Source organism: Schistocerca piceifrons, chromosome X (assembly GCF_021461385.2).
Source record: "Schistocerca piceifrons isolate TAMUIC-IGC-003096 chromosome X, iqSchPice1.1, whole genome shotgun sequence".
Lineage (NCBI taxonomy): Eukaryota > Metazoa > Arthropoda > Insecta > Orthoptera > Acrididae > Schistocerca > Schistocerca piceifrons.
Genome location: NC_060149.1, coordinates 523,371,688 through 523,385,558, shown reverse-complemented (window position 1 = coordinate 523,385,558; position 13,871 = coordinate 523,371,688). Strand labels below are relative to the sequence as shown.

General features: G+C 42.8%; 1 protein-coding gene across 2 annotated transcripts in view; it reads right to left on the bottom strand.

Moving 5' to 3' along the window:
• LOC124723212 (amidophosphoribosyltransferase-like) overlaps positions 1-13,871 on the bottom strand; it is a 263,978-nt gene that overhangs the window by 27,299 nt on the left and 222,808 nt on the right. For both annotated transcript variants that reach the window (XM_047248402.1, XM_047248401.1), the window contains 3 exons: positions 3,692-3,840; positions 1,633-1,754; positions 1,306-1,454 (listed from right to left, as the gene is read on the bottom strand). In XM_047248402.1, the coding sequence (XP_047104358.1) occupies positions 1,306-1,454; positions 1,633-1,754; positions 3,692-3,840 (420 nt within the window). The remainder of the gene's footprint in view (positions 1-1,305; positions 1,455-1,632; positions 1,755-3,691; positions 3,841-13,871) is intronic.

Here is a 13,871-nt window from a genome sequence, read left to right as displayed (position 1 = left end):
TCAGATATAGTATTGAAATCATCAGCAAGGAAAAACACTGCCTCTGTAGCTGAGGTTGTTCATGTATGGCAGTGGTGTCATGCTTGACTCAGAGGTTAGCCAGTTTGAATCCTAGTGGTAAATGAAATTTTTGCCATGAGTATTTGGCCGGCAACAGGGAGAGTGGTCCCAATTAAATTTCAAATCTCTTTGCAGTGTCTTGTGAAGTGATGGTATGTACCACTGCCAATGGTGAGCCAATTGCCAGATGGGTGCATTAAGCTTGGCAGCCTCTTGATTCTATTCAAGAGAAGTAGGCTGTGTGTCGGCATCAAATTTCAACCTCTCCTTTCTCTTGATACCACCACTACCACCAGCAGCACCACCACCATCCTCTAACATAAACATAATGCTACACTATATATGCATCTATTACACTTACCTACACACTGCAAATACCCATTCAATACAACTCTCACATATCCACAAGGAAAGGGGTTAATGCATGTAGAGGAAGAACACCTTTTCAGACTGGCTGCTCAAACCACCCCCTGGGTTATTTCAGCCAAGAATGCCATATAACTTTTACATTTCCTAACATAATATCCTCTGCAATGATCTCTAGCAAACCTTTCATGTGCTACAAAGTGCTGTGAAAGTCTAATTGGACTTTAGTATTTTGATAGACAATTTAATGCTAGAACCAAACATCCATAATAATTAAAGGTCATTCTCACAACTTTATCTTGATATGACTGCTGCTGATTTATTTTATTTTATTTGTCACACTGAGTCCCAATATCACTGCCACAGAAGGAGGACATAATGTAAACTTGCGAAAGACAGTTTACTGGAGTCATTGTTACAAAAGGTAATGTAAAAATAATTATCCTCTCACAAATCAGCATTGTGTTGGGTTGGGTTGGGTTGTTTGGGGGAAGAGACCAAACAGCGAGGTCATCGGTCTCATCGGATTAGGGAAGGATGGGGAAGGAGGTCGGCCATGCCCTTTCAAAGGAACCATCCCGGCACTTGCCTGAAGTGATCTAGGGAAATCACGGAAAACCTAAATCAGGATGGGTGGACGCAGGATTGAACCGTCGTCCTCCCGAATGTGAGTCCAGCATTGTGTATTGGAGATACTAGTGATATATAAATTGCATATCTCTGTACTGCCTACAGATGTTAAAGTAATAATTAATTTTGTGAAAAACTTTTTTAATTTTAACAGACATCTTGCATGTGATGTGATTACTCATCAGAGCTTAAAAGGGCAACAGCTTAGAACTGACAAGGGTACATTAAGGAGTTATATTTTTCAATTACCATCTTACGTAGTGAACCACAGTTAACAAGTTCTCCATTATGAGCAACTGCAAGAGGACCATGGGTTGTATGAACAACAAATGGTTGGCAATTAACTTCTTCAGACGCTGCACTTGTTGAGTACCGTGTATGTCCAATTCCCAAATTGCCTGTAAAAGCAGATTTAGCCATCAAATTTTTATTATGATGCAATATTTTACAACTAACCAGTTTCACGCTAACACAGTTAGCTAATACTATAATACAGAAGATGTAGATGTACTGCAACCACACTGTTCTATTTTTTTCAACAGTACATCTACAACAATATATGTAATCAATGCCTACCTTTTAATTTCTTCATAGATTCATCATTAAATACATTATTTATCATGCCCATGCCTTTGTGGACTCTGAAAGATTTGGCATTGTTTCCTTCACTGGTAACTATTCCAGCACTCTCCTGTCCTCTGAAAAGAGAAAGCCATAGATTGTTATCGCTGCAATGCTTACACACACACACACACACACACACACACACACACACACACACACACACACACACACACACACACACACACTCTTTTCTACAAGATGAGTCAGGAGGAAAGGTATATGCTTTGACACTTGATGGAATTAGTGATTCTGGACAAAAAAGTCATATGAGCATATGTCCTGTTATTAACAGTTTCTGAAGAAACTGATGAATACATTGGGGGACAAGACAAATGTAGGTGATAGTACATTAAACACTGTGTACATTTCCTCACACAAGATGTTCAAATAATACGAGGGTTGCCAGAAAGTAATGAACTGCATTTTTTTTTTCTCAGCCGAAAACAATATTATGAATGCAAAACATTACGTATGTATTATTTGAAGTCTCCTGAGCAAGTGCACCAAGTTTCTGTCACTTCAAACAGATAGTGTAGCTGCAGGACAGTTTCAGAATGGCTTCTGTAGGTGATGTAAGTTACAAGCAACATGCAGTCATTGAATTTCTCACTGCAGAGAAAGAATCAATGGGGAATATTCACAAATACTTCTGCAAAGACTACGTGGCATCTGCAGTCGACAGAAGTACAGTTAGTCACTGGGCACAGAGGGCAAGTTCATCAGAAGGCGGTTCGGCGAAGCTCCAGGATTTGCAGTGGTCGGGAGACCATCCATAGCTGTCACACCTGACATGCTGTGACAAGCTGATGTTGTCATTCGCCATTACAGGATGCCACTCGTGGAAGACTTTTCGAGAATGATGAGGAGATGATTCACATAGTGAAGCACTGGCTCCGCCACCAGGACAACGATTGTTACTTACAGGGCATTTATGTCCTCCTTACGCACTGGAGAAAGCTCATAGAATGGGATGGAGATTATGTGGAAAGATAGGGTGTGTAGATAAATTACCATTTCTTCATGTGTGTAATTCTCATTATGTTCAACAAAGAATTGTTGAAGAAATAAATGTGGTGCATTACTATCTGGGCAACCCGCACAATAATTTCATGTGGCTCACTGGCCTAAAGTTCACCATCAACCGCAATGCATTTTGCAGTTCTTGTAGACAGCTGCTGTGTAGCTGATCTCAGCTCATTAATACAGTCCTTTATGTGAGCACACACACATAGAAAATATGAGTAATAAGTTCCTTTGTTGTGTCCTCTCTGCATATGTAGACTCTGCTCTTATGCCAACCCCACAAACAGTAATCTAATGGAGGCCAAGAAATGACTACATGGTGACCAGTCCAATGCTCAGGATATGTTTCAGTGAGATACTGTGTCACTTCTCAAGTGAAGTGTGCACTCAAAGGGTCAGTAAAGAGAACACTGTGTAATCTAACGCTGCTTTGATTGTACTTGCATGCAAGTGCTGGTGAAGAAGGACATGCGACTGACGCTCTTTATTTTCAAACACTGGATGTCAGATATGGTTAAGAAAAGAGCATATGTTCCTCTGACTGTTGTTCCGAATCACCAGTACTATCACCCCTCAAAGCATGTACTTTACCTCCTGACTCATCCTGTATTATAAATCTCTTGAAAAATGGTGCAAGAACTAAACATTTCCCAGTTAATTATTTCCTCCATATATTATCTGTGCCCATATTCTAGAAGCAGCTGGCACGCTAAAAACTCCGAGATAAAAAGAGTGAAATGCAGAACGTATAAGTGATAGCTATTTGTGCACAGATTGCCAAACAAGAAACTGAAATACCAGGAAGGGACAATAGAGTCACAAACACACTCAAATTTCAAATTAATTGACCTGGCAGAGTTGAATTGATACCTTCTAGAACATGAGCTGAGTTATGGAATGCTATTGTTTCTACAAGGTTATTATAAAAACTTTCTCGAGCTCTCAAACATGTATCAATAAAATAACTGGATTATAAGTTGTCCAGTACCTGTGCTGTAGTGCCACAAGCCCTAGGCAAATAACTTGGGCAACATCAACCTGTGTGGGCCATTCGCCGGCAGCTATACAGCCAAACACACCACATTCATGTGTTAAGCCAGTCTCTTCCTTGTTAACTGTGGTTATTTCCTCTGTCATCTGAAATTAATAACAATAATGTTAATTTGCTATTAATCTAGTAATTATTATTATTATTATTATTATTATTATTATTGTTGTTGTTGTTGTTGTTGTTGATGTTACAAGACTGGCGTTAAAAAAAATCAGAACACCAATAAATGATTAATGTAGAGTAATGAAATTTTGGGAATATGTTCGACTATTTACCATATTTAAGTGATTAACATTGCAAGATGACATGTTAATGTAACCTCGAGACAAGCCATTGCAAATGTGAAACACTGGTACATTAATAACTGGTATAACCGCCAGAATGTTGAATGCAAGCATGTAACTGTGCATGAATTGTGTTTTACAGGTGCCGGATGTCAGTTTGTGAGATGGAGTTTCAGCCTTGTTGTACCTGGTCGGTGAATACAGGAATGTTTAATGCTATTTGCGCATGATGCTAGGGTTGTCGTTTGATAATATCCCAAATGTGCTCAACTGGAGGCGGATCTGGTGACTGAGCAGGCCAAAGCAACATGTCAACACACTGTAGAGTATGTTAGTTTACAACAGCGGTATGTGGTGTTATCCTGTTGGAAAACACCCTTGTGGCCTGGCCACTTGTGTAGAACACTACCACCACATAAAGATGCCCACTCATAAACTAACTGTCCCTGCTGCCAAAAACAAATCTGACGCATATTATGTAAACTGAAGTTGGAGTGAAGAGAGAGAAAAAGAAAGGGAGGAAATTATTGATGTCAGCTGCATTGGGACTATATGCGGGATCAGCAATGATGAGTGAAAACGTGTGCCGGATCAGGATTCGAACCCAAGATCTCCTGCTTATTAGGCAGCTGTATTAACCACTGCGCCATCCGGACACTGTGTTCATCGCAACTGCGCGGACTATCTCAACACGGCCGATCCAAACTCCCACCTAGCATCACCCATTCGCAGCTCCCATCAATGTCCTCCATGCCTGCTACTTCGAGAATTCCGCAGGAGGTCGAATGTAATTGTGGCCTCGCAATGAAGATGGTGGATTCATTGCCCATTGAGGCGAATCAATTATATGAATGTGTGGTGTCTTCTCCTTCAGACGTGGCTACTGCACACAGGTGGCGCTAGGCAAATCACAAGAAGATGAGTGAGCCAAGACAGCACGGGAAAGACCACCCCATCCCTGTCCCCACTAAGAAAAAAAAAAAAAAATGAGAGAGAGTAGCTCCCTGTGGCATAAATTACTGAAAAAAAAAGCACCACCCTAATTTATACGCTTGCGTAGACATACCTTGCAGATTTGTGTTCATAGTTCTACTATTAAGTGAAATGCTGATAACTTCGATTTTATATTGCGTAAATTAGGACTTTGTCGGGGTAGTGTGTGTTTGTTCGTGTTATTCTTCTCAAATTACATAAAGGTCAAATTACATAAAGGTCAAATTTTTGGATGAACGCTTTTAAAATCATGTATTTCTCTGAACTGCAATTTCCTGGAAGAAGTTCTGCTTCAGGACTGTACTAAACACTCACGCTAACTAATTATCATCACCAACACCGCCACCACCTTTGATGTTCATCCAATAGTTTCGCATCCTCTGGCTGTGTCCTCCCTTCCTCTCCTTTGTCCGGAGGGCACCTCAAGTGGTTTGCCCTGGAACGTCACTGAGTTAAGCATTCTCTTGAGAGACGTCCTACTATAATAATCTTACGAATAGGAGCCACATGAAAGTGGCAGTGACGACGAGTTATGTTAGTGATGAGTAGGAGGTGAGCAGTGGAGGGGGAGAGGAGGACTAAAACAGTAGCCTCGCACAGAAACCAACACTGGGTACTAAGACTGATTAAATCTTCATTGATTTCATCCCCATTTGCCTCCATTCATTTCATGTTACCTACATTAATTCAGTAAACATAGGGATCTCGAAGGATAAGACGTAGTTGGTTGGTGAGCTCAAGGCTGTGGCCTTATGTAATATTGTCTGCATCCCCAAGAGACGGGCGGGAACAGGTTTCTCTGGCCATTCAGTGCGGCCACTTACACAGGAATGCGGCTACCTGCCCAAGAGGGATCTATCTCCAGCCCCCGCTTCCTTTCTTCCGTACAAGTCTGTCTCTCACAAGATTCGCTTCGTGGAACGTTACACTCCAGCTAGAACGAGGCATTTCTGGGCTCACAGTCACAACCAGCCTAACAACAACGTGACGCACTTTGGGGCCCAACAACACATCTAACGAATATTATTGTTATGTACGATTGTAGGTCGATTCACACTGAAAGTCAACGCAGCGGAACGTCGCCGTCAAATGGAGCTACACTAGATGTCACTTCACTCAGTCCAGCGCTGAACGTGAAACTGAAGTTCGAGATATGATCTATTACACATGAAGTCGGGATCTACTATCCGAATTATGGAACTAAAAATTATACTAGAATTTGTTAATTGCCAAAGCAAAATTCGTAACGGATTTTCTTGACGTAGGTAGTATGGTGAATTTTCCATGTGGCTGATAAATGAACGAATAGTACAAGTGTCGTCCTAATATTTCGAAACGTCAACATATGTGTGACCGAGAAAATATGTAGGCCTACATACGAGGGGACTCGAAAAAGTTACACATCGTTACGGCAGGCCACATAATTTTTATTGTATGCTGAACTACACTTCAAAGTTACAGTCGTGCATGACACTACTTTTCAACAAAGTCACCAAGTCTCTGCGAACAACGGTCGTAATGTACTACCAATCGTTCAACTCCTCGAAGATAAAAATTCGCTCCTTAGTCACGGAGTCATTCGAGAACCGCTGTGTGAACGCCTGATGGAAAATCTCAACCCTACCAGATGCTCTTTCAGTTTACCGAAAAGATAGAAATCGCATGGTACAAGATCTGGACTGTACAACAAATGTTTCGAAACTTCCCATCGAAAACGCTGAAACAGAGCTTGTGTTGTGCGCGCCGTATCGGGATGCCGCACTCTTGTGCAGGTGTAAAAGGCCTTCGCTTACTTTTGCACGCTCTTGTGTCTTACGTTCTTTCCCGCGTATTTCACTTTTGCTGTACGCTTCAATCTGCCGCGCCATTTCACTCGTACTGTGTGATGCACCTATTACCCGCGCCGCAGAACAACTGTCTGCCCGAAGGCCAGAGCAAGTATTCTCTTGTGACAATGTGCCGCTCTTATTGCACAATGGCCATAACGTGGGACGACATGTGAAACTTACTTTCTGACGGCGCTAGGAATAAACGTGTCAAACAATATTTACCTGGCAAAACGCAGCGTCGTTTTTACTATCGGCTGTGTCTTGTTCTCTTGTTAAGTGCTACATAACGCCAAAATGACGGTATTTGCCGCCTTCAGTATAGCTGTATTTTTCAGTTTTACCCAAAGGTGTTTAATTGAACCTTTTAACCTATTTTTGTTCTGCTCTACACACAGTGTAGGCTTCTTTTGCCCAGTTATTACAGTACCCAAATAATTCTTCTGTTTCACATGTTTGGCCACTTGTGTGAGAACACGCGTAGGAAAATATCGAAGCTCTCGTGCAACCTCCGCAATGTGTCACGAAATCAAATCAGTCGATAAAAGACTGAAAAGACATTAGAGATCCACTGCAATAACATGAGTAAGCGCGGTGAAATGAGGTTAACTTCTGATGTTAGCAGACGATGCCATCGCCATCCCGTCAACGTCCGAATCCTCGTTACACTCTGATGTGGAAAAAAAGGAACTCGTTAGTGAAAAAAAACACACACACACACACACACACACACACACACACAGGGTCTACGACTCTTGACCTATCAACTACTGTGAAGCGCATGTCCCATTGCAACTGTTATTAGGGCTCTTTCCAGTTCCATTCACTGCTTAAACGCCTCTGTCAACGCTGTAAAATCTTGTTTTCGCGATACCTATGTGAGCCATGCATGGGGAGCTGTAATATACTCCTAGAGTCATCACTTAAATTGCTTCTAGAAACTTTCTCATACGTTTTTACGGGATATTTTGCGTCTATCTTCAAGCGTCTGCCAGTTCCATCTTCGTGACATTCTCTCATGAGTCAAACAAACCTTTGACTGACCGTGCTACCCTTCTTTGTGTCCGTTCATCTACATCCATACTCCGCAAGCCACCTGACGGTGTGTAGCGGAGGGTACTTTGAGTGCCTCTATCGGTTCTCCCCTCTATTCCAGTCTCGTATTGTTCGTGGAAAGAAAGATTGTCGGTATGCCTCTGTGTGGGCTCTAATCTCTCTGATTTTATCCTCATGGTCTCTTCGCGAGATATACATAGGTGGGAGAAATATACTGGTTGACTCCTCTGTGAAGGTATGTTCTCGAAACTTCAACAAAAGCCCGTACCGAGCTACTGAGCGTCTCTCCTGCAGTCTTCCATCAACTCCGTAACGCTTTCGCGATTACTAAATGATCCTGTAACGAAGCGCGCTGCTCTCCGTTGGATCTTGTCTATCTGTTCTATCAACCCTATCTGGCACGGATCCCACACAGGTGAGCAATATTCAAGCAGTGGGCGAACAAGTGTACTGTAACCTACTTCCTTTGTTTTCGGATTGTATTTCCTTACGATTATTCCAATGAATCGGAGTCTGGCATCTGCGTTACCGACGATCAACTTTTATGATCTTTCCATTTTAAATCACTCCTACTGCCTACTCCCAAATAATTTATGGAATTAACTGCTTCCAGTTGCTGACCTGCTGTATTGTAGCTAAATGATAAAGAATCTTTCTTTCTATGTATTCGCAGCACATTACACTTGTCTACATTGAGATTCAATTGCCATTCCCTGCACCATGCGTCAATTCGTTGCAGATCCTCCTGCATTTCAGTACAATTTTCCATTGTTACAACCCCTCGATATACTACAGCATCATCCGCAAAAAGCCTCAGTGAACTTCCGATGTTATCCACAAGGTCATTTATGTATATTGTGAATAGCAAGGCGAGGCAGTTCAGATAGGCCACCACGAATATATCCAGGACTTTGCAATGTGCTCCCTTGCTGGCTACAAGGCTGGTTAGAATTCTTGTGGCAGGGCGTACCATTCCTCCAGCTGTGCGGCTGACAACTGCTGGAGGGGCGTTGTAGCACGTGGGCGTGCTGCAATAAGTCCCCCAACTGATCCCACACATGCTCAATAAGATTTAAATCGGGGAGGGTTGAAGGGGGGAGGGGTTGGGAACGGGCAGTCCAGTCCATTCGCCTAATATCCCCTCGTTCTAAGAGGTCATCCACCTGCGCCGTTCGATGCGGTCGCGCATTGTCATCGATAAAAATAAAGTCAGGGCCGAATGCACCCCTGAAAAGACGAACAAGGGGGAAGGAGTGTAGTGCTATAATAACGTTGACCGGTGAGTGAACCGCGTTCAAATACTTGCAGTTCAGTTACATGTAGAAGTTACTTTCGTCCTTTAGTTTTGCTCACCACTGTATATCTACGTGCGGTTCCGCCAAGTTATAGCACATATTGCGGCGAGTTTTATGACGTACGCAAGTTAGTTTTAATGTCAATAGTTGGTGACGTGTTATTGTTAACGGTACTATATGCTTTTTCCCACGGAAAGAGTCTTTGAACAGGGTGCCAACGACGTAACTCGTGTGGAACTTGATCAAATAGTAAATAGGCAACAGCGTCCCAACCTGCTGCCCTGTCGTCAGGTCGAGAGGTCACACAAACTTCCGCCCTATTACACCACATGCGAGAAAACGTCACCGTAGGCACGGCTCTTGCGTTTACCTGGGCGCTTTAAGCTCATTAGTCTATGCTCTCCTGCTATCAAACAACTTACTCGTGAAGCTGTCCCCACGACAGTCGACAACGTGAATACGGTTTTAGTTTGTGACATACGTCGCCAAACTGACAGAGTAGCCTGCGACTGCATCCTCTCTCGATGTTTCACTGCGGACATCATAAAAAATTTAAGAAAGTGCAAGTGTGAAGAATACAATACGCCACCGAGAAAGAATAGCAACTGATCAGAGAAAAAGCAACTAATATTTTAGCAGCGGCAACACACGATCGATATGTCATACGAGGCAGCATGAATATGCGAGTGTGTGTGAAATCCTATGGGACTTAACTACTAAGGTCATCAGTCCCGAAGCTTACACACTGCTGAACCTAAATTATCCTAAGGACAAACACACACACCCATGCCCGAGGGAGGACTCGAACCTCCGACGAGGGCAGCCGCGCGAACTGTGACACGGCGCCTGAGACCGCACTGCTACCCCGCGCGGCGAATGGTGTCTGCGAAAATTGCTAAGTGATGCGGCGTTTCTACGCAAAATTTTGTTTACAGACCATGAGCAAATTAATGTTCGCAATATGCACCACAGGTCTGCTGAAAATCCGCGCTCACTGAGGGAAGTGAAGAAACAACGACCGTGGTCTGTCAGTGTGTGGAGCGGGCATTGCAACCATCTCATCATTGGTTCTTGTTTCATTTATGGAACTTCAATAACCACGAATATCACCAATAACCGCGAACATCACCAGTTACCAACATATAAGCTGGCGCAGCTATTGGAAGACATCTAACTGGACAGAAGACAATCCGTGTGTTAACGACATGTCTGATATCCCCCTCCATTCCGTACAGATACCATTTTTAACATTAGTTATTTGCAGCGCTGTCGTCTTTTTACTATTTGACCAAGTTACACAAACGTTATGTCGTTCAAGTCCTCGTCAAATTCTCTTTCCATTGCCATAGGAAAAATTTATTTAGCTCCACTAAAATAGTCGCTGTCATAATTCGGCATCAATAAATGTTAAACATTACCTGCGTACGCCAGAAAGATCCCCACATTGACTGCTGTAACTCGCTGAAACCGCACCTCGACACACTCCATTTTTTTATTGACATATTTGAGGTGGGCTGTCTTTGCTGCCTCAGCCTGTACATAGCGCTGATAATATTGTGAGAATAATGACCTTCGCATCCAATTGCACGTAGCTCGCCGACACTGTGGTTTATGTGCAAGATCTTAATGGAAGCGGTCAGCGCTCTCTTCCTACGATACGCTAATCAGTTCTTCCAGTGAGCGTGGAAAATCTTCTGAGGCTAGTATCACATTAAAGGATGTTACGTATCTTTACAAAAAGAAGTTGAGACCCGCTGGAACTTGACCTGGAAACCTTCCGATCGTCACTCAGAATCGTTATCGAGTGGACTCGATAAGCCGAGTGAAACTGTTGATCTGCGGACAACTCATTAGTACATTTCCAACGTCCTACGACCGCGCAACTGGATAGGATCTTTCGCCAAACACTTCGTGGAAACGAATTTTAGTTTATTTAAACACCGTGCTTACGTGACATCTTTGAAAACTTTAATGGTTGGATGTTTCCTTGCAATGGCACAACATACCTATTTTAAAATTAACCGAGAAGATTTCAGCCTTTCAGAAAAAATACGATTATGCAAAAGACAAATTAGTGAGGATGGTATCAATGCTTCCTTTACCTTGTTGCACTAGTTAATCAACTCTAATGGAGTTGATTGTCTTGCAATATAAAATGTGCTTTTGAAGACCACTTATCACATCGTTCAAAAAATACTTTGAAGCATATACTAGCGACAAATCTACATGGATTAAAGAACAATTTGGAGCGAAAGCTGTATTTAATTTTACTTATTTAGAAGAAAAAAGAGCTGTCTTGCGACAGCCCACTAAAGCCAAAATTTGGCGTCATCAAACTTAGCGATTTTGGATATCAGTAACACATGAGTGTATGTTGCCCAGTGGTCAAGTTCAACGAACATTAATTCTATTTGCAACATAGTACTTGTGTTATGCTGGGATTTCAGGAATCACTGAAATAAGAGTAAATATCGTGTGAAAATTAAAGTGGAACTGGAAATGAGATGGTACCTGTATCCAGTTTGATTGCGATAGCTAAGAAGTTGTGCAGTGAAAATTATACCGATTAGAAAGCTATTCAGTAATACATTTCCGATTTTAAAATAAATGTTTCATTTACGAGGTGACTTGAAAAAGTAAACTCCGCATATCGTTCCACGATGAGACCACTGCGCAAAAAAAGTGGCGCATTGTCAGAATGTTTTGGGTTTCCAGTAGACACAGATCTGCTGCGGTACATCACAGTCATCACAGTGTCGGAGTGAAATAGCGCTGGCATGGGTGGGAGAGCGCCCCCCCCCCCCTTTCTCTTCCAAGAAAATGATTTAAAAGTCGGGATTAGGCTGGTTTTTAATATTCTCGGAAACGAAAATTTTTATGGCCACTTATAAGTCGCCATTCGTCTTCCAGAATATTAAAAATACTCGATACCTCGAAGTCTAGCCGCCCCCCCCCCCCCCCCCAACTACCATATGCGCGCCCTTGACTGAAACTTACTCCAAACTTCACTGCTGTTCTTGTGGGCAGTGCGTCTAAATTGCACACAATTTCACAATGAAATTCTGCCGGTATATGGACAAAATGCAATGTCGTGTCAAACAATAGTGACATGTTGCCAGTAATTTGACAGCGCCGCAGAGACGTGGGTGATGCCTATCGGGAAAGAGGGCCGTCGACTTCTACAACAGACGACAATTTCCAGCAATCGAGGAACTGATTCGCAGCAATAAGCAGGTCCTTCGACGATGAGGATGTTCACACAGCGGTTCCTGAATAGCTCCTTGACCGAGGAGATGGTTTGTCTTCGATGAACTGACCTGAAGAAAACACCAGTACGTCGGTCGAAACGTCGGCAATTTAGATGTTTTACTAGCATGCAATGACGCGGCCTAATACCCAAAATTATTTTACCGGAGACTTTGTCACTGCTGAAAAATTGTGTCATATATTTGTATCACTTTGAAGTGTAGTGTAGAATTCAATAAAGTTACTTGGCCTGTCATAATAACCCGTAACTTACTTTTTGTAGGTCCCTCGTATTATTACATCTTTGAACTAAGAATAGTTTAACCGCATTAACTACGCACTACAGCTGCGTTAGATCGACCTATGTGATCATAAGCGACGGAGCACGAACTGTGACTTGCTAAGGAAATCAGATAGTTTGGTTTTCAAAGGAACCATCCCGGAATTTGTATATTTATCAGCTATCTGGCATCGACTGCTGGATCAAGGCCCCCCCCTCCGGAAATCTCCACGCACTACCGACGTCAGCCGGGCGAAGTGGCCGTGCGGTTCAAGGCGCTGCAGTCTGGAACCGCGAGACCGCTACGGTCGCAGGTTCGAATCCTCCCTCGGGAATGGATGTGTGTGATGTCCTTAGGTTAGTTAGGTTTAACTAGTTCTAAGTTCTAGGGGACTAATGACCTCAGAAGTTGAGTCCCATACTGCTCAAAGCCTACCGACATCAGATCTCCGTACTCAAATTGCTCTTGCTTGTTTTCTAATTTCGTCCATCCTACTCCACCAGGTCGTCGTCTCAGATTTTTCATATCTCTTGGAATCCAGTGAAGTTTGTTTCCAGCAAATAAGTTTTATTCTGCGCCCCGAAGTAAATAGTTAACTATCCACTGACGAGTCAGGAGCAAATGCCGGGATGGTTCCTTTAAAAGTACACGGCCGACTTCCTTCCCCATCCTTGCCTAATCCGATGGGAACGAAGACCTCGCTGTTTGGTTCCCTCCCCCAAACCAACCAACCAACGTGTCAGAAATTATAGTCAAAAGGGTTAAACAACAACAAATGATTGAAATCGAAGCTAACTTTCATATATTCCACCTCAGACTTTAATGCACTTTCGAATTATCTTGACACTACCACGTGTAATTGTCAATATCAATTAAATTTTCCAACAGCCGTGTACCTAAGATGGTATGTTATTTTGACAACCAGTCTTGGCATTCCGCTATGCCATCTTCAGGCCCCATATGCCTCTCCCAAAATGAACGATAATGCCGTACAGTGCCACACATCCCCGGATTTAGTGAATTCAAACCGTTTCACAAGTGCTTCATTCGAAGACTTGGTAGCAGCTCAGTTGCTAAGTCTAACATTTTCTGGAAGATGGATCGGCAGAAATGGTCGTTCCTTGACCACTACAGTC